Below are 19,895 nucleotides of genomic sequence, written 5' to 3'. Positions count from 1 at the left end.
AGTACTCCGCCAATAGCTGCGGCTGTTAATGTAGGATTCCACCCCTTCATCTTCCTGAGCCATCCTGGCAGCTGCGTGGCACATGGTGTCTTCAGGCACACTTCTTTTCCAATAAAGAAAACAGCTTCCCTCCAAAAGACACACACCCCAATTTTTCTAGGCTGGTTTCCTGGGGTGGGGGCGAGGAGGTGCATGTTGCATGTGATAAAATACAGTATTAGCTGTTAATGCTCCAAATGCAGACTTAGTCTACAACCTACAACCACTGAATTCAATGGCAAAACCAACCTTGGAATCTATAGGAACAGGAGCGAGGGCTTAAACTGAAGGATTTCTTCCATCATATTACTTTGCCTACAGAATGATTTTTCATCAGGTAAATAGTTTTCCTCTGATGAGCACCGAGATCTTATACTACTGCCTTTACTCACGTAGCACGTGCACCTTTCCCCCAAAATCAGCCCTCCAGATTGTGGTGTGTACCTTAAGTGGGGAAGTTGATTTTTGTTCTCTGGAACAGAAGCATTAAAGAACAGAAGGACGAAGACACTGCTGCAAGATGTCTTCCAGCCTTATCCTTCTTCCAGCCTCAGAGAGGAAGAGGAGTTCCCCTCCGCCCCGTCCCTGGAGATCCCCTTCAGGACCTGAGCTCCAGTGTTACCCTCTCACAGCCCCAGCTGCTACCATCAGGATCTCCTGCAGTTGGCATTCAGGCATGACTGGGGAAATCTTTTTTTATTCATTCTGCCTTCCCAAAACAAGATGGGAGGGAGGTAGGGGGCACATAGTATGTAGGGGGAGGCAGGGAGGGGAACAAGTAGAAAATAAAGTAAAAATTTGAAAGTGTCCCACCCACTTTTTCTGGATCCCCTAGTGACAGCAAAGGAGTCACTCATAGTGAGGGACCTACTTAATTCACAATTTTGCAGATTTTGCAGAAGCTGGGAAATCCAGGATTGTTTGTGAAATCTGCAGAATCAGGGGAAAAAACTTAATAAAAATAAAGTGCTGGCTCCCCAGTGGGAGCCCGTGGTCCTCACTGCTGGTAGATTAAGGCGCTGGCTGGAAGAGTGGCACAAAAGGTGGCAGACAAGATGGCAGCACCTCACTTCCCATCTCCTCCCCCACCACCCACCAGGCCTCTCCGCTAATCAACACTGCAGGGTAGGGCCACCACAAAATGCTCGTGAAATTGTCACTGTGCACCATGAGCAAACTGCAAAAACCCTTTGTCTCGCCAGAATTTAAGTATGTCCCTACTCATAGCCAGTGTAGGGGAAAGATAAGATTTTTGGTAGCACAGTTAATTTTTGTAGGCCTTCAAAAACTAGCCAATAGTTGAGCTTTATCTTTAGTTGAGCTTGTTATAGAAAAGGGATCATTCCTGGCAGATTGAGTTTTATGAATGAGCCCTCATATATTTGCTTTAACACTGAAGCATTTCAACAAATCTCTTTCTCTTGAGCAGAAGAAAGCAGAAGCTAGTCCATAAACTGCACACAAAAAGTTGCCTCAGATAGAGTAGGAGCATATTGTGAGTCTGTCAGGGGAGTGATCAGGAATAAAGACCAGGACCTAGAAGATGATGCATACAGAATGCTGTGCAAGGAGGAGATGAATGGTTATAGTGAGGGGTCCAGAGAAAGTTTGACAATGGACAGAGTAACCAGAATGGAAGCAAGTTTAAGGAAGAGCAGCAGAAAATAAAGAAATTTGTTAAGGAGAAAAATGAGATCATGAAAAAAAGCTACAGGTTATGAATCTATGCAGAGGAGAGGGTTTGGCATCTGGGGCAAGGATGGCTGCCGATTCCAAAAGGGGGACCAAGTTGGAAGGTCAAAGGCAGCCTTTCTAGGAGCAGAAAGGAGGGTTCTTCATGGTAAATGGATAATAGCAGAAGGCTACAGAGTTTGTTAATGAGAGGTGTGGGCAAGAGGAAAGAGTGCAGATTGGGAATTTGAAGGACAGCAGGAAAGCCAAGGAATGGCCAGTAGAACTGGAAAAGAAACAGAGTGATGGCAGGGTGATGTTATACAAATGCCCTATGGCCCTTTCACTCTGAACCAGAAGAACAGCGCTGGGGATGGTTTGCATTGGTTTGGTAGACTCTGTAAAATGGTTCAGTCATAACTTAAACCCCACCCTATACCACATTAAAGGTACCAAAAGGAAGGGGAAAATGCTGATTTTAATTATTGTAAAGCTTCAATATACTTAATAACCAGAGATGATTTTCTATATATAGTTGCAGAAGCCAAGAATATTTAGTCTTTTCATAGACAGATGATCTGACAATTTTATATAGAAGCAGAAACATCAGAAATATAAAAAGGTTACAGTTTGGCAACTTTTACAGAAGCCAAATCAATCATTTATATTACTGCTATACACTGGCTTTCATGCAGGAGATCCCAAGGCACTGTACAAAAAATTAAAATTCAGCAGCACAAATATTTAAGCCTGAGCCAAGTTAAATAGGAAGGACTTAAATCAAAACCTTCTCAGCAGGACTTTATTGCACAGGAAGGAATTTTGAATCTCAGAGTAAAAGCTCTTGACTTAAAGGACTTCACGCGAGTGATTAAGGATCACCAAAGGCCAACATCATTAGACTTAAAGACATACCTTTATATATAAAGAAGGCATAAGAAATTCTGAATGAATTCAGAATTTGGGGCTGCTGAGAACTCTAAAGAGATACTCAGCTTCCTCAGGGGAATAGGTAAGGCCAGCACAAGCACTGATGAACTGGAGAAATATCTTGGAAATGCTAATTATCACAAAGCAACCCCAAGGCAACATTTTGTGCAAGATAGTCTGGACTTCAGGAAGTCCATGACATTAGAAATGGTAATAGCAAAACCCTGAAGTGATCAAAGCATGAATCACCACTTCATCAACTGATTTAGGAAGGAGGAGGAAAAGCTAGGAATGTGGCTGTTACAACATCGTAGGCATCTGCCAATCCTTCCCTGTCTCCAGGTGCCCACGGAGACAGATTTGTCCTTCCTTCCTCTGCTCAAAGATACCTTCTGGATGGCTCTAATGATATTTGCTGCAGGAAGACAGATGGTCTGATTTAAAGAAAATATTTTCTTGCCTTTTATTACATTACATTTGAGCAATATTCTGGTGAAAGAAGAACTTTGTATACAAAACAAATCAGGAGAATATTTGCCCCTAACCAAAATTTCTTTTAACAAGACTACTAACATAGGACCAGCCTTTTGCAGTTCCTATCTAGAAAAGAACTCGCATTGACTTTGATGCTCGCCAAATATATCTGCATTAAGCTAAACATATGCTAATGCTCTCCCAATTAATCACCAGTCACTGCCATCCATTCTCATTAGACTAAATCGGTTCCCTGGGAGATATCCCAATAAAGTGATGATCCCAATTAAGCTCATTCCAATTAATTTGAGTATGATGGGATTTTTTTAAGTTTAGCTCAGTTAAATAAAAAGCGAGGCTCTAGCTATCCTGGATGTGACTTCAAAGGGAGCTCTGCTTTGAATAAAAGCTCAGGATTTACCCCTAAATGGACAAAAGACAGGTGCTCATGCAGATTTTCTTAGTAGCTCTTGATTTTGCATATATGGATACCGCTAGGGACAGGATTTAAAGTGTGCTATAAAAGTGGGGTGTCTATCACCACCCCACATCTGCCCTTCTAACTCCCCCTGTATCCTTATGACTCAGCTCCCTCTTCACTTTACTGGCAGTGACCTGCCTTTCCAACTTTCCTACAAATCTCTAGTCTTGTGCTTTTTGTAACCTGAAACCTGACCTCCCATTTAAAAAATCTGAGGCCACATATTCATGGAGAAACTCCATTACTCAGCATACTTCAACTATTGAAACTATTGAATTTACATCTCTATATATAGACTGAACCCTTCATGTGTTACCCATTTTCATCAGTGTGGAAATGTGGAAATGTTAAATTCAAACAAACAAACAAACAAGCGTTTTTTTAAATCGAAACCCAGAGGGCTGATGTATTTATTGCATTAGCAGAGAACAGCCAAGGGAAGTCAGTCTGTCATCTATGCCTCACATTCCCTGAAGGGGAGTCCTCTGTGCCCCTTGAAGCAAGTACTGAAAGATTTAGGCTTAGCTGCTCACTGATGTCAAAAGCTCCCCTACCATTGAGCCTATTTTTGTGTTGGTTTAAAGATATATGTTTTAATACTACCTGATCCCTGTTAAATCCAACCATGTCAACAAATATACACATTACTCTGCTGCTACATTCTCTTGTGCAAATGGCATACACCAGCACAGCAAAGATTGAATACATTCCTTCCATAAGTAGCAAATTAGTACATTCACACAAGATAATGTTACTTTATTCCATAAAGGCTGATACTCCTATGGAAAGGAATGATAAAAAAAATTCTAACACATAGCATTGAGTTAAAATTCTAACACAAACTTAGTTATATTTTCTCTATGAAAAGATGAGGTAGAAATGGTGATGGGAATTAGGAAAGGTAGTAATTAGAAAAAAATCTGCAGGAAGTGCAAGCATGTATAAAAGAAGTAAAAACCTTGCTAGAATGGAAGGTGCCAAATAAATACTCCAAGATAAACTGAATACTAAGGGGACATGTGGCAGGGGTTTAGTTTGTAGCCGTGTTGGCCTAAGGACATAGGCAGACAAGGTTCCTTGGGTAAATTTGATATCTTTTATTAGACCAACCCAAATGGTTGGAATAGTTATTAAGCAAGCTTTCGGGTTCAAGGCCTGACGAAGGGTTTTTGAACCCGAAAGCTTGCTTAATAACTATTCTCCAACCATTTGGGCTGGTCTAATAAAAGATATCAAATTCACCCAAGGAACCTTGTCTGCCAAGGGGACATGTGCACATCCATTTAAAGCACATAAGAAGGGGAGAGGGAAATTATTTCAGCCTAAATCAGCAAAATTGTTAATCTCATAAGGTCTAGTCCTACACTGAAGTCAACAGGACTGAGATGACCAAGGTCAATTGGAGCAGTCCCAACCTCATATTACCTAAGCAAGCAATGCTTAAAGTTTGATGGGTCACAAAGAGTCAGAGACTTTATAAGGGTGAGGAAGAAGGCTGACTGACTGAGCCTAGAAAAGAGAAGACAGGAGGCTGGGGATTTGAGAACAGTCTCCAAATGCAAAATGGTTGTTATAAAAAGGAAGGTGATTGTTCTGTGTCCACTGGGCACAGGGCAATAAGTAGTGGGGTTTAACTGGAACAAGGAAGCTTCAAGTTAAATACTGAAAGCACTAATTATGAGATTGGTTAAACACTGGAAGCATCACATGAAAATTCTTATTATTGGAAGTTTAAGTGATGTTGGACAAATATTTGCCATGGGTAATTTAGACACAGATGGTCCGACCTTGAGTAGTGGAGTTGACTTGGTAACCTCCTGACATCCTTTCTGACCCTGTTTTTGTAGAATGCTATCATTTGTGGTATTGCCTAGGAGAAAACATCTGATTGGCTGCCTGCCATTATTCCCCACTTCCTGGGATAGAAGAGCCGATCATAGCTATAAAGTCAGGTAGAGTTCATTCCATCTATGAGAATAGTATGGGGATGCTGAAGGAAGTCTGAATAGAGCCCATCATCTCAGGATGACTCCACCCTTGAACTCCCTCCCCTTCCTATGAACAACGGATTGCTTACTCCCTCCCCTTCCTACAGCAACATATCTGTGAGGGGCTGATGGGATAGAGAACTCCTGAACATGCTTCCCTACCCTTAAAGAGAAAAGAGAAGGTAAAAGAATAAGTGTGGAGGAAGAATTGTTGGGGGCTGGGTAGCAGGACAAGATCAGGGCAGGCTTGCTCTGAGACGAGAATGATTTGGACATGGAAGTAGAATCAATTGGTAGGCAGAAGGACAGGCAACTGTTGGATGGTGGTAGAGTCCCCACTTTGAGCTCCATGCCTAGAGACAGCCATGCTTTAGAAGGGGTTAGTCTGGCACGTGCACAGGAGGTATTTTGTATATATTTTAATTATGCTTTTGTTAAATAGTGATTATTGGATTTTATACAGGCATGAAATTCAAAGGGTTGTGTCATTTTAGAGACCATCCTAAATGATCTCCTCTAACCTTAACATTTATGGGTCTATACATTTTAGACATTGTTACAAAATGCACACAACCCAAATGTTTGCTTATATTGAGATCAGCCTTGATAAATGAGCAGAAATTGCTGTTTTTGTCATTTTGTCATTTACAAACCTTCATCTGAACAGCATTGTGTTTTCCTTAAAGAAAGCTTGGCTGCAAAGAAATTGACTGCAAAGAAAGACTTAGCTGTCTGAAATTCTTCTCCGAGGCTGCCCTTAAATAAACCTAAATAGACAAATAGCTCATCAGACACCAGCATTTTACCATGCCTTGTGAGAGAGAAGGAAGAGGTTATGGTGAATCTCAGTAACACACATGAAGCTTTTGTATGCACCTCTACAGCAGCTTCAAAAAGTTGAATATGAAAGGGCATTTGTACAGGCATGGCAAGCGAATGGAAGGAGATTTCATTATTAGAGGAAAAAAGAACTACACACGATATTAAAATATTGTAAAGAAGGTCTCAGGAGTAAATTGATTTTCATGAAGGTTTTCATAGCATTTGATGTGCAGCTAATCATCATGGCAGGTCTCAAGTTTTCCAAAAGCTTTTGATTCCCACCATCTCTCAGCTACCATGCTTACCTATTGTTCATAAGAAAATTAAAAGAAGGAGGACTTTTTATGGATTTATTGCACAGCCTTATAAACCTTTGGATGAACTCAGAGGCTCCACATCCAATTCATTTCTCAGCACTGAAAAGGTTCATGTCATCAGGGACCGGGATAATGCTTTCATTACTGTAGTAGAGGAAATGTCTGTATGATTCAAGCACTCTGTAGTGCAGTACAAGCACCTGAATACTTAAGGGAGAAAATTCACCAGAGTGTATAGAGTCCAAACAAAACCCTGCGCACAGCTCAAGCCCAGCACTAATGACAATAGGGGGTCTACACTATAAATAAAACCTCATAGAGGCTGTTTGCACCTGGGTGAATGTTACTCTAATTGCTTAAGTTTCATTATTTTTCCTCTCTGAGCTAGATTTGTAACCTGAGCTGCCATTGGAAATCAGCTTGGTTTTATAGCTGTCTGCATTAGCAACAAAAGGAAGGGAGTCTGAGAATTTATTCATTTGACCTTAGCCAGTCCATCATTACAGTCCATTATAGCCACTTGTCCTTTCATCAAATATTAAGCAAAATAGGAAAATTAAAACCATTAAAAAGAAGGGAAGCTGGAGTGCATGTGTGTCAATCTCTTTTCTGCTCTTAAATGAGGTCTGAGTATATGACACCAGTGGCCTCGTGGCTTGCACAAATAGCCTCTTGGCTTCTGAATGGAGTGCAACAAATTGGCTTTGACCTCAAAAGTCAAAAACTAACCCAGCATTTTCCCTGTGAAAGGCTTTTGTAATTTTTCAGAAAAGGAAAAAAAATTATTTGGAAATGACATGCTGGGGTCTAGTAGATATACTGCCTTTCATTGGTTGCTACTTTACTCACTTTGAAGGTATTTTTCTAACCACTGGCCTACAAACCTAATCTCTGATCTGAAAGTCCAGGTGCATCTTTTCCAGTTCCCATATCATTGCAGTTAGGAATAGATATTATACATTTGCCAAAGTTGGATAATTTGTTCACTACTATAGAGACCATAAAAGAGTTTGGGGAGCTAAATTTACAGAGTGACATAAATGCTGATAGAAGTTATATGTTAGTAAATTGTGCTGTAACTGAGCCAGACCTTGTCCCTATGTAATCCAGTGCCAAAACTCCTGACTTTAGTGAGATGAGGTTTCAGTCCAGTAAGTGCAAGTTGTAAATTACAGACCAAAAGGGATGAATCTTAAAAAAAAAATTGTCCCAAACCACACTTGCACTCATGCCAGCCTACCAATTCATAACCTAGATCATGGATGTCCATCAGTGGCCTGCAGCCCACAAGGAGTTAAACTGCAGCCCACAAGGGGTTAGCCTGCAGTCCTCCAGTTCATGGTCCAGGTACCTTTCCCCCTGTTATTCTCTCGCTACTGCTGCCAGAGTCTCCAGGCTCCTACTCTCTCCTCCAGCTTCTACTTTGTGCCCCTTCCCCTTGCAGAGAGGCAGCACAGTGCAGCATGGCCCATGGGGATGAGGCAGGCTGTGGCCGGGGAAGCTCAGGGGGACTGGGAATCCTAGCATGGCTTGGAGGCACCAATGCAGTATAGCAAAGGTGGCCTACAGTATGGCAGGGCCCAGTATGCAGCCTGAGTGGTATGTGGCTGGGGGAGGAGGGAGAGGATGGGTCTTGCTTAGACGTTGCTCAGCCATGATTTACATAACCATTTATGTAGCAGGTTTCCTGCATACAAAGGAAATCACGTTATGTTAGATTAACAGTAAAACAATTTTTTGTGAGAGCATAGTTTGTCCTTCCTCTGCACCATGCTGCTTCACCCCCACCTTCCATAACAGCATTCGCATTTGCAAACACTCCTTTCCTGTTGCAAAGCAACAATAGAGAGAAAATAAAACTTTAGCTAATTATATGCACCCTGGTCATTCATGATCTTGTCACAGGCACAGCTGCCATGTAGCCAGCAATGTAATTTGACACACAAAAGTTTATGCTCAGAATTGAATTGACAATTCTGATAACAATGTACAAGGACCATCCCCCAAAGAATGGGATATTTCACCCCTGCCTATGGGAGTGGAGATGGACAAGAAGAACAGCTGAAGTCTGCAGCGAGGATTGCAGGGTGGAGCATCACTGTTTTTGTTCCTGTTATAGTCCTTGGTCGGCTTCAGAATGAACTGTCCTAACCCTTTCATAGGGACGTACAGCACGTGTCTGCAGAGGGTTAGGAGAGGAAAAGATTCAGGAAGCACCCAAAGCAGACATGCAAACTTTGATGCTCCCAACCATGGCCAAGGTGGGTGTACTACAAACACCACAGAAGGACAAGAAAAGCCTTTGAATTAAGCTGGTTAAAATCTCTCTGCTTTAGCTCTTTAGCTGCTATAAAGATTGTTGTTTTGACCAATGGACCTTTTCTTTTTTGTTTTGTTTTTTACGGATTTGCCTTTTTTCAATATTCAACTTTTTTTTAAACGGAAAATTTTCATTTTCAGCTGAAACCTGAACATGTTTATTTAAAAATGACCCCAAATGGCATCACAAGGATTGTGGGTGCCGCAAGCCTTTATTCCCGTCCATGGACAGTGCTCCCCAACTCGACTACATTTCACAAGAAGCACCAGTGAGGCTCAGCATAAAAAGCACCTATGGCCTACATAACCTGGCCATGGATTCCAGGGTGTAGAGAAGGCAGACATGAGGCATCTCAATTCCCAGGATGCACTATGCCAGTGTTTCCCAACCTTTTCCAACCCAAGGCACACTTACTTTAATAAAACTGTCCCGCGGCACACCTGTTAAGGAATCCCCTATCCTCATACCTATGGTAGCTCATTGCCATGGCAAAATTCTGCAGCACCCCTGTTCATTTCTGATCGGACACTTTTGTGTCACAACACCCTGGTTGGGAAACACTGCACTATGCTAATATTTCTGAATTAAAATGTGTGTTTAAAATGATTAGTGATAAAAAAGGTGGGGAGGTTGGTTGTCAGCTACCCTGCCCTTCCCCCCTAGACTGACTGAATTGATTTGTGTGGGGAGAGCTAGAAGCCAGGTTCACTGTGATCAACGTTCACAGCACGTCTACTGAGATGAACCTACAGGGGAGTGAAGGATTATAGCTTTGGGGAGGGTGGAGTATAACTAGCAAGGTTTTGCACTGATATATTGTTACGTTGGTCATTACCGTTCCTCTTACCTATTTAATTCTAAGCTTTTCAGGGCACGGGTTATGTCATCGTTATATCACTTTGTGCAGCACTTAATAAAATGAAGCCCTGATTCTAGCTGGGACCTTTGGTACTACTGCAAAATAAATAAGGAATTTAAGGAAAGAGATTTTGCACCAAAGACTTGTATTAGACAGATTTACTGAGCAAGAAGGTATTATCCCTTTCCCGACTGTCTGAACATTTTAAATGTTACAATGCCCATTTCCAAACTTTGGCTTCACTTTGCTTCATCACTTGCCGTTTAGATGGTACACATAAGACAGCAAACAGAATATTTGTACATTGGGGTTTGCCACTCTGCAATGCTAGAAGGGGCTGAGTGGCATAAGTACTTTGCTGAGCAATTAATTATGCTACTTTTGTATATAAGACAAGCAAAATGCTGAAATGATGAATGCTCTAGTTCCATTTATTTGTTCAGCCTTTCCTAGTATTATTTCAACCCTATTTAAAATTACTGGATTGGGTTGTCCATGCATTCCTGTGAACTTAAAATCCACATTTTACTGTAAAAGAACTAAGAGCCCTATCAGAATGAAAGTAGTACCTACAGTGCCTAATTTTTAAAGTGAACTCTTATTTTCTAGGCCAAAGAGCAAAGGGTTAAGGAATTTGAGTGGGTTTGAAATATGCAGTCTGGACTAATCCTCATGCTGTGAGACAGCTCCTATGACAATTTTCCAGGTAATTTAAAAGCTCATTCTTCCTTGCAAGCAAATGCTGTTGGTTATACATAGAAGGTTTAATCTGAGACTAATTAATTCCTATAGACTCTAATAAAGAACAATAAAGTTCAGATCAAAAGCCTTCAGATCAAACGTATTCTGATTATGTAGCCTAATTAAGAGATGCATGGAAGCAGTGTAGTAGCAAAGGCATTTTTTTTACGAGGTGGGGGGAGGGGGGGAAGAATATGCTTCTTTGCAAAATTAAGGGTAAATATTTGCTTCCAATGGCACATTTCTTAAAGCCCTTCCTGTTAATCAGTTCCTATAAAGCTAGCTGGCATCCCAGTCCTGTTTTAACATGATACAATGAGCTAAAAATATCTTCAGCAAAATGGCTGGGAATGTAGAATTGTGAAAACAAACAAAAATCAGAGATGCCTCACTCAGGTTTAGTTAATCCTACACTATAAAGCAGAAGCCTTCAAGGAGCTGGATTTACTGGCTGTGGCAAAACAGAAGGAACAGGTAGCTCTCAAGCAATTGTATTTAATCCCATGTGTCATGTTAAGCAATTTGAGTAATCTCAGAGCAAATTCCAGATTTGGCACCTCCAATTAAGACTTCAACAGACTTAAAAATTAGTTGCTTAGTCATAGGAAGGTTGGTCTAGAGATAGAGGGTTAGGTCTCAAGGCTCCCTACACATTCAGTGAAGAGAGGTGCCTCCAAAGAACATTCTGAGAGCCCTCCTGCTGCATCGAGTACTGTCGAAAGCTAAGCCATTAAAGTGTGCTAAACAAAAGGGGTGTATCTGACTACCCAGCTATTTCTGGAACATAGATAATTGAGCCAGGCCTGCACATGTGGCATCTCTGTCCAGAATCCTCTTCTGAGAGCTGCTTCTTAAAACAAGAAAGAAGAGTAGGGGGACCTGGGGGTGGTACCACCCACCTCTTGCATAATAGCTTAGCATTCAAGATATTTGCCTAGAAAGTGGATCTTCAAGGCTCTCCTCAGCCTGAGAGTATTCGATTCCACATTTCCCACTCCTTAAGAGAGTGTGATAACTGCAAAGTTATATCAAAAGGCAGGGGAGGCCTGTCTACCCCTCCTGTTGAAACTGGGTGACTGGGTACTCAAGAATGCAATACTAACAGAGCCAGAAGTCAGGGTAGAGACACAGGGTAGACACTCAGCCAGAAGGAGAACAGACAAGAGGAAGCATGATTTTGTAGATTATAGTTATAGTGCTTTTCTGAGACAGGAGAGCTGCCTAACCAATCTATTGAATTTATCAATTATATTGTTGGAAGTAGCTCAGATAAAATGATTCATGCCTAGAAGATATGTGTTTTCCCTCTCTCTCTTTCCCCAAACAGCAAGCAGTGTAATATTAGATGTAATATTATTTGAAAATCAGTAGAACAAATGAACAATCTGTCTAGGGGAGTTGTGGCATCTCCTGGACTGGAGTTTTTCAGGAGTCAGGATAGGTACCTCTCTGGGAATATAAAGCATCCTGCATTTGTGCAGAAGGTTAAACTAGATGACCCCAAGGTTCCTTCTAATCCTATGGTTTCTATGATCTAGACAAAGAATAATTCTGCTGAAGCCAATAGAGTTGACTATCAGTGACAGAAACATCAGGTTCGAAGCAGAGACTTAACTAGCCATTTTGGAACCCTGTGCAGAGCTGCTGCCAAGCACCTCATATAGCTTTTAACAAAGGCAATGAAAAAGAAAAGCCAAAGACCTCAGCTGCTGCTGCAACAGCTCCCCACACTGTGGCTATTGCTGCCACTGCATGGTCTCCCCAGAAGCTGCCATTCTGGCACCCCATCTAAACCAATTCCCATGGCTGGTACCCCATTTGACCTACTATAGTTATGCTCCTGGTTTTACGTAAACAGCCTACAGGAATAGTGAAAAATTGCTAGAATGTATAGGCTACTAAAGTTCACAAGTAAGCCATTTTCATATTTATCTGCCTCAGCTCTTCAGAAACACTTCAGAAAGGATAGGAGTGTCACTCCCTGGAAATGTGTATTCTGTGGGTACTGACAAAACTAGTAGGATAAATAGAGCCCCCAAACAGTGGCTCTCAAACTCTGGTTTATTAGCTACTAATAATCCATTGAAATGTTTCTTGCCAGATAATGCTGATTCCCTTCCTTACTCCCAACAGCGAAAACACATTGCATACTTTTTTGCTGTCTGCTATTGTCCTAAAATTGCTTTCTTGTTAAAAGAAACTGTTATAGTTGCTACAAGGCTGTCATACAGTTGTTTGACATAGGTAAGTGAAAAAGTGAAGATGTGGTCAGTGCTGTTGCAAATGGCACGTAAATCATGCTACAAAAAATAGCTTCAGAACTCCACCTCAAGGGGATAGCTTGTATAAAAAGTGAGACTTTCCAGTATGAGAATGGTATTAATATAAGTATAAAGGAATTTTTTAAAATAATAAGGTATTACACATTGGGGTTTAAAAAGTAATAGGGAAAATCTTATGGTCAAGTGCATTTCTTGAAAAATAGTATAGGATCACAAGGAAGTGTCAAAGTTGTGTTGCTCGAGGTTAACCGGATTTTATGGCAAAATTCAGACAAATTAAGGAACATATCTAGTGAAGTTAACTAGACTGAAGAGCCCAAGCACTTGAATTTGGAGGGAGCTTGAAATTTCTTTCTAGTCAAACATGATCATACTACATTCATACCAAGAAAGAAAGGGAGCTAGAGGTAACTGGATTAATAAAAATATGAGATGAAAAAAATGGGTGGAGCTGAACCAGTTACACTTCAGAGACACCATAGGGATACAGTAAGAATTGCTGAAAGTTAAGTTGAGTTGGGTCTTGCAAAGGAAATTAAAAAAAAACTATGAATGGATTTTTAGCCATATAAAAAAGAATGAGAGAAATTTCCTATTCAATGGATGTATCTACACATGCATTTGATCTGGGAGCAGTTTACTCACGAGTAAATGCTCCTGGATTTACTGCATCTACATGTGCAGGGTTTTGAGAGCAGATTTGCTGTTCATAACAGCAATCTGCTCCTGCTCCCACTGGCCCTGTATCAGTGCCTTGCAGCAGCCAGAGGGAGCTCTAGGCCCCACCTGGATGCTAGCCCAGGGGCTGGCAGGGAGCATGGGGCCAGGAGCATAGGGCCATGCATAGGGCCAGCATGGGGCTGTCTCCTGGTGGGGGCTGGGACATTGCTCCCTGCCCTTAGGGGCTGCCTGTTTCCAGCATGTGGGCAATGTCCCCCTGCCCCAGCAGCAGGGAGCTCCTGGCCCCAGCTCCCCAATCAGTGGCAGGGGACATAGAAAGAGCTGCAGGGGAGGGGCAGAGGGCTGGAACCTGCCCCACCCCTGCAGCTCTTTCAAAGCCCCACACCTCAATCACCTGATCAGAGCACAGAGCTGGGACCAGCTCCTAACTGGGACAATTCCCAGCCCCCACTCTGCAATCACGGGGCAGAGGCTGGAGAGCCTGTTCCCTGCCCAGCTCCAGAGCACATGGGCTAATTTGCCGCAGGCCCCGCACCCTGCTTGGGCCAGCTCTGGCCACGGGTCTACACATGCACTACTGCAGTTACTAATCTTGAGTAAATTTACTATTTGTATTTTCAAATAGCAAATTTACTCATAATTAGATCCAATTACTGGATCATGTGTACACACAGATGCTTACTGCAGAGTAATTGGCTCTACTGCGCAGTAAAACTTCTCACCCAGTGAGCATCAGTTTGAAAGCATTAGGTTGAAAGCATTGGGTTTAAAGTGTCTCACCCAGTGGGCATCAACTTGAAAGATTAAAAATAATCCAAGTATAGCCCAAAAATAAATGACTGCTTAGCCTCACTTTTCAGTGAGGACATTGTCTAGAACATGGGAGTCAAGGTAGAATAGCCTACAGGAATGAGGACATGAAAAGGAAATGATCACTTCTAAGGCAGAAGCAAAACTCAAAGAGCTTAACATGCACATGTTGGAAGGGGAAATGAATCTTCTCCATCCTGGAATACAGAAAGAACTGTCAGACAAATTTGCAAGTTCAACACCAAAGATTTTTAATTAATGCATCAAATTAGGATTGGAGAATAGCAAGCCTAGTATTTATATTTAAGAAAATGACCTGAGTAATTGTGGGCATGTCTACACAAGATAAGAGCAAATTACTGCACAGTAGGCATCACTGTCTACACATGCAGACACTGCACAGTAATTTTCTCTAATCTCAAGTAAATTTGCTACCTGTAAATGCAAGTAGTAAATTTACTCTGGAGTAATTACTGCTCAGTATGACATGTGTAGACAAGTATGACATGTATGACATGTGTAGCCAACCAGGAGAAAATTTACTCCCAGCCAGCCAGGTAGTAGGAGGTGGGAGATGGCTCCCTGCCCCTGGGAGCTGCCTGTTGCTGGGGTGGGCTTAGCACCACCATAGTGCGAGCAGGGACAATGTCCCCCCGCCCTGGCAGCAGAGAGCTCCCAGCCCCAGCTGCACGATCATGGAGGCAGGGCTGGGAAATAATTGTTCCAGCCCCAGCTCTGCAATCACGGAGTGGGGGCTCAGAGAGGACTGTTCTGTTGTAAATGACATGGCTTTTCTTTAGGTTTATAAAGAAAAATGATTTTTTAGTCAGATCATTTCCTACTGGCATACGATGAAAAGGGGTGGGGCTTTCAGGTCTTTTGAAAGTGTTTTTAAAGTGGAATTTGCATAAGGAGAGGGTAGAGATATGTTAAACTTTGCTAACCCATCCTAAGCTCTTCAGTGTAGAGACCAATGCTATGCTCTGGTTGTACAGTAGCCAACACAATAAAGTACTGGATCGTAGCTAAAGCTGCTTTGTGTTACCACAACTCCAAAAAATAAATAAATATTTGACAACTATATTTCAGTTTTCCTGTTAGCTTCAGCATGCTTTGGATTAGACCCCAATGCCTATACAGTACTGCATCTGTGTTTCTTTATTTTAGTCTTTTAGTCCTGTCATTACTGACCTCATTACAAGCTCTCCTGAAAGGCAAAATAAGTTTTATTTCTCTTGGTCTCATTCAAAGGCTGGTTTGGAAAAAAGAGGATTAAGTAGCACTAACCTTTTCCACAGCAACCCAAAGCCATTCATTTTCCAGGTTGTATCACTCAAGTTCCTTTGTGTTCAATCTGGTAAAGTGAAGCACATACAATATTTGCTAAGCCATTTATTCATTTTTTTCAGGAACCAGAAAAGAAAGATTCTAAGAATCCCAGATTTTCAGGTTTTTAGCATTGTGTTAGAGCATCGAGTAATTTAGTGAATGGATCTTCAGCTCCTGGCAGCTAGCAGAATGTCAGCAATCAATTCAAATTCTTTGCAAACTCGGCTTGTAGGAGCTTATACGTTAAATTTAAAAAATCCTCTTATGAAACACACACACAAAACAAACACTTGAGAACAAATCCAGGTCTGGTGTAGGTAACTGCTACTCTATTGGCTTCATAAGGCTGCACTGACCTCAGAGCTGCATTTGGCCTGTAACCAATTTTTCAGCCTGGGAACCACATATCATCGACAAGTCATTCATCTTATGGCTAGTCTGTTGAAGAATGAAGGCATTTTCATTCCTCACCCAGTACCATTGATTCACCTATAGAAGTCCTAATCACTTGCTAGTAGCTGGCAGCATTCACCCTGTACCATATTTACTTGAATGAGCACCCCCTACCCCACCCCCCAATTCAACATGGGGAAAAAGCCATTGGATTCAAGTACAAGGTGGATGGAGGGGAGAGGTGGCTGCTGTGGCTCTGACTCTGGACCCAAGCTTGGGTCATCTCTAGCCCAGAGCTGCCATCACCAGCTGCTGTGTGGCCAGGCAGGAGCCAGAGTTTCCATGTGCGCCATGCCCTGGGAGGGAATGGACCCAGAGCCACACCTGATAGTAAGCAGCAGGGCAGAGGCTACAGGAAGGAGCAGAGGCTAAGGGGCTAGGCAGCAAGGCAGAAGCTGCAGAGGGCTGGCAGCAGGGGGTACAGGTGGCATTGCTGCAGGCACTATATGAGGATGATGGGCTGCAGGAGGTAAAAGTATGGAAAGTGAGGGGGCAAAGGGGCTGCCTACCCTCCCTCACTGCAGGCCCCCCCAGCCTTGCTTTCCCTACTGCGATGGCAGGGGGGTGAATTTAAGATGATCTTCCAATAATTAGAAACATGTATAATTTTTCCTTATATAGAATCTAATTATTGGGGGATTGGCTTAAATTTAAACTTCTCTTGGATTCATATAAATATGGTAAGTAGAAAGAGCCTGATAATATTTTTCTCAATTTTTTTTTGGTTAAAAACTTTTTTTATTTAAAAATTAACATCAACATTATAAGAGGGCCCTATTTCTCAAAATGTTTCTGCTTTGTAATGATATTTTAATCAAGCTATTCATTTGCAAACAACTGTATTTTCTTATAAGATATAAGGTTTTATAAACAAGGCAAAATATTTAAATAAGTTTGGGGTGATATTTAGGACAAATATAAAGGAAATGTTTGTGAAATATGGAAAATGGGTCAATTTTGTAATGTTCTGGAATAGAATCATAGAGAAGTAAAGCTGAAGGGCCCTCCATAGGTTATCTAATCCAACCCTCTGACTAAGGCAGGATCATCCATATCCAAAGCAATTTATACAAACCCACTGTCTAACATCTTAACAGAACAACACAGTCAATTCTTACAGAAAACCCAAGACATAACACCATAAAACCTGCTACAGGTAAAGCAGGAGGACCACAGGGTGCCTATATACAAGCAGGGAGGCTGCTCTGATGCGCTATACTTCCAACACATCAGATTAATCAAGTCTGCTGGAGCCTGACAAATTACCATGCTCTAGCAGCCTCCCATGTCTTGTGTATCAGCATCCCTGTGCTTCAAAATGGTGGCAGGGACGGTTTATCTAAAGCTTGTTCAGTGCTCCAAGTACTTTAATTAGAGCAGCTCTTGGAGCCACTCTAAAGCCCCCTTCCCGACACCCCCGGACATGTATAAACACCCACAGTGGCCAGCATCTGTTAGGTCAGCTACCAAACTGCACATGCTGGATTACTTTCTTTTTTCCCCCAACAGAGGCTTGAGCTGAAGAAGCTCCTATTACCATATTTCTTCATTTAAAATACATACCCCATTTTCCAGTATCTGGATTTTAGAAAAAATGTTTATGTTGCATGTATTTTACATATAACCTATATCTCTTGCCTATCTGAAAGATTCCATTCATTCTCAAATGAACAGACTTGATCACCATCTGTTTCAGTACTTAAAATGAGGATTTAAAAAAACAAAGCCAAGTATTGTGCAGCTAATTTGTAAAAAAGATGCATAACAGCATTCTTCAATATTATATCTGCTAACCCAATTCCATTCTACAGACCCCCTGTTTTGCTCATAGTATGTTTCCATGTGGAAAGGAATTTTAAAGAAAAGTTTAAGCAAAATCTCCTACCTCTTTGAGTTATGGATAAATGTTCATGGAGAGAGAAGACATATTTAAAATTTAGGCCACAGTGGGCACAACTACACAAGACGCTTACTGTGCAGTAGCCTAATAACACTGCACAGTAGCATGCCAGGCAAAAACAGTACTAATATACTGGGCTACTGTGCAGTAAGCATTGCTAAAAACCCGGGCGCCAGCACTACTCCACAGTAGCACAAGTTACTGCACATTGATTTAGTACTTGGTTAACCAAGTACTAAACTTAATGCTCAGTAACTATGGCACATTAATGAACATGTAGATGTGCCTTGTTTGCTCAATCCAAACTACAAAGAGTTGAAGCATGAAACTCTCATAGTTGGAAAAATGCCTTAAATCGTGGGAGAAATGTGTCTGGTTTCTACCTGGCAGTGGTGGGAGAAAAGCCTGTCTTGTAAATGTCATGAGCTGATTACAAAAATGTGGCTCTGTGTATATGTTTGCACAGCTGAAGTCTGGTCTATTTAAGCAGCTCATCCAAGTTTTAATTTTGTGCCAGTCTCATTCATCTCTTCCTATTCACAGAACACTTGAACAGCATCTTAACCTGCAGTTCTCATTGTGCTCCAGCTCTTCAAGACAACCCCCTAGTGTTACGCTAAGGTGCTCCTGAAATGTCTTTACTTAGATTAGTAATGCAAACATAATTCTGATTTTCATTATCCAAAATTAGATCTATCAACTGCCATCAGTTTTGTCATACATTCAAAATGCTGCTACAGAAAGCTCAACTGTCTACCACTAGAGTGTATTAGGTATAGCCGTTTTCAGGAATTGTAGTTCTAATAAGGGAATTTGTAAAAGCTCACATTAAGAAGGTCAGTATAGATTATAGTTAGATATCAGCATGTTGATATCCTAGATCCCTTTAAATAATATATAGCAAATCTGAGCCAACAGTGTTAGGAACAATTTAGACTACTGAATTATTCAAGTTGCTTTTGTTCTGACAAAGATTGCAGTAAGGCTCTAAATGCTGAGTATCTAACAGACCTTTCCAGTTGCAGATTAAGAGTGAAAATTAACATGCTGTGTAATTTAAACATCTCCTTATTTGGCTATCACCTGTGTTCCCTACCTCTTCCTGTTTGCCACCCTATGATTGACCTTACTCTGAGCTTGACTTTTCATAACATCCTCTTTCCTTTGGCTTGTGTGTAATGCCAGCTGGAGCCTATTCTAAGACAAGACAAGGTGGACCATTGTAGAGGTCCAAAGGATCCCAGCACACCTAGAATCTGAGTCTGCGGCTTTCACAAAGTGCTCAGATGATGATCCTTACCTAGTCTTGCATAAGATTCATCTGTGATGGCTCTTGGAGCACTTACATCCTGGAAAGGCAGATGCAGAACTGGCCCTCAGGATAGTAGCAACCATCCTTCTAAAGAAATATTAGATGAGTTTCTGAACAACAGGGATTCTCCAGGGCTGGTTATGAGTTGTCCAGGGTTGACAACTCATAACCAGGGCATGAGTTGTCAACCCTATTGATATGGCCAGGTTACAAATAAAGAAGGCAGGGCCAACAAGCAGCATTAGAAATCAAACCATCAGTCCAAAGCCAGAAACTATAGTCAAACAATGCTAGGAGTCAACATCCAGAACTCAGGGCAGTATCTGAGGGTTAGGTTAGAAACAGGATTCAAGACAAGACTAGGAACAGAGTCCCAGACAGGAACCAAAAGGAACCAGAGCTGATGTGAAAGCACAGACCTGAACTGAAGCACGAGACTAGGCAGAATCAGGGCAGGATCCACAAGCAGGGTCTAAAACAAGAGCT

General features: G+C 41.7%; 1 protein-coding gene across 6 annotated transcripts in view; it reads left to right on the top strand.

Annotated features, from left to right (window-relative positions):
* The window catches only part of BEGAIN (brain enriched guanylate kinase associated), a 277,663-nt gene that overhangs the window by 193,129 nt on the left and 64,639 nt on the right, over positions 1 to 19,895 (top strand). Inside the window, exon 1 of one of the 6 annotated variants that reach the window (XM_059723230.1) lies at positions 10,538 to 10,607. The exons of the other annotated variants lie outside the window; for them this stretch is intronic. Within the exon in view, the coding sequence (XP_059579213.1) occupies positions 10,593 to 10,607 (15 nt within the window). The 5' untranslated portion in view covers positions 10,538 to 10,592. Of the gene's footprint in view, positions 1 to 10,537; positions 10,608 to 19,895 lie in introns of those variants that run through there. 6 annotated transcript variants of the gene reach the window in all.

Source organism: Alligator mississippiensis, chromosome 2 (genome assembly GCF_030867095.1).
Source record: "Alligator mississippiensis isolate rAllMis1 chromosome 2, rAllMis1, whole genome shotgun sequence".
Taxonomy (NCBI): Eukaryota; Metazoa; Chordata; order Crocodylia; family Alligatoridae; genus Alligator; species Alligator mississippiensis.
Note: the sequence above shows the minus strand (reverse complement) of the source record. Positions and strands in the feature narration are given on the sequence as shown.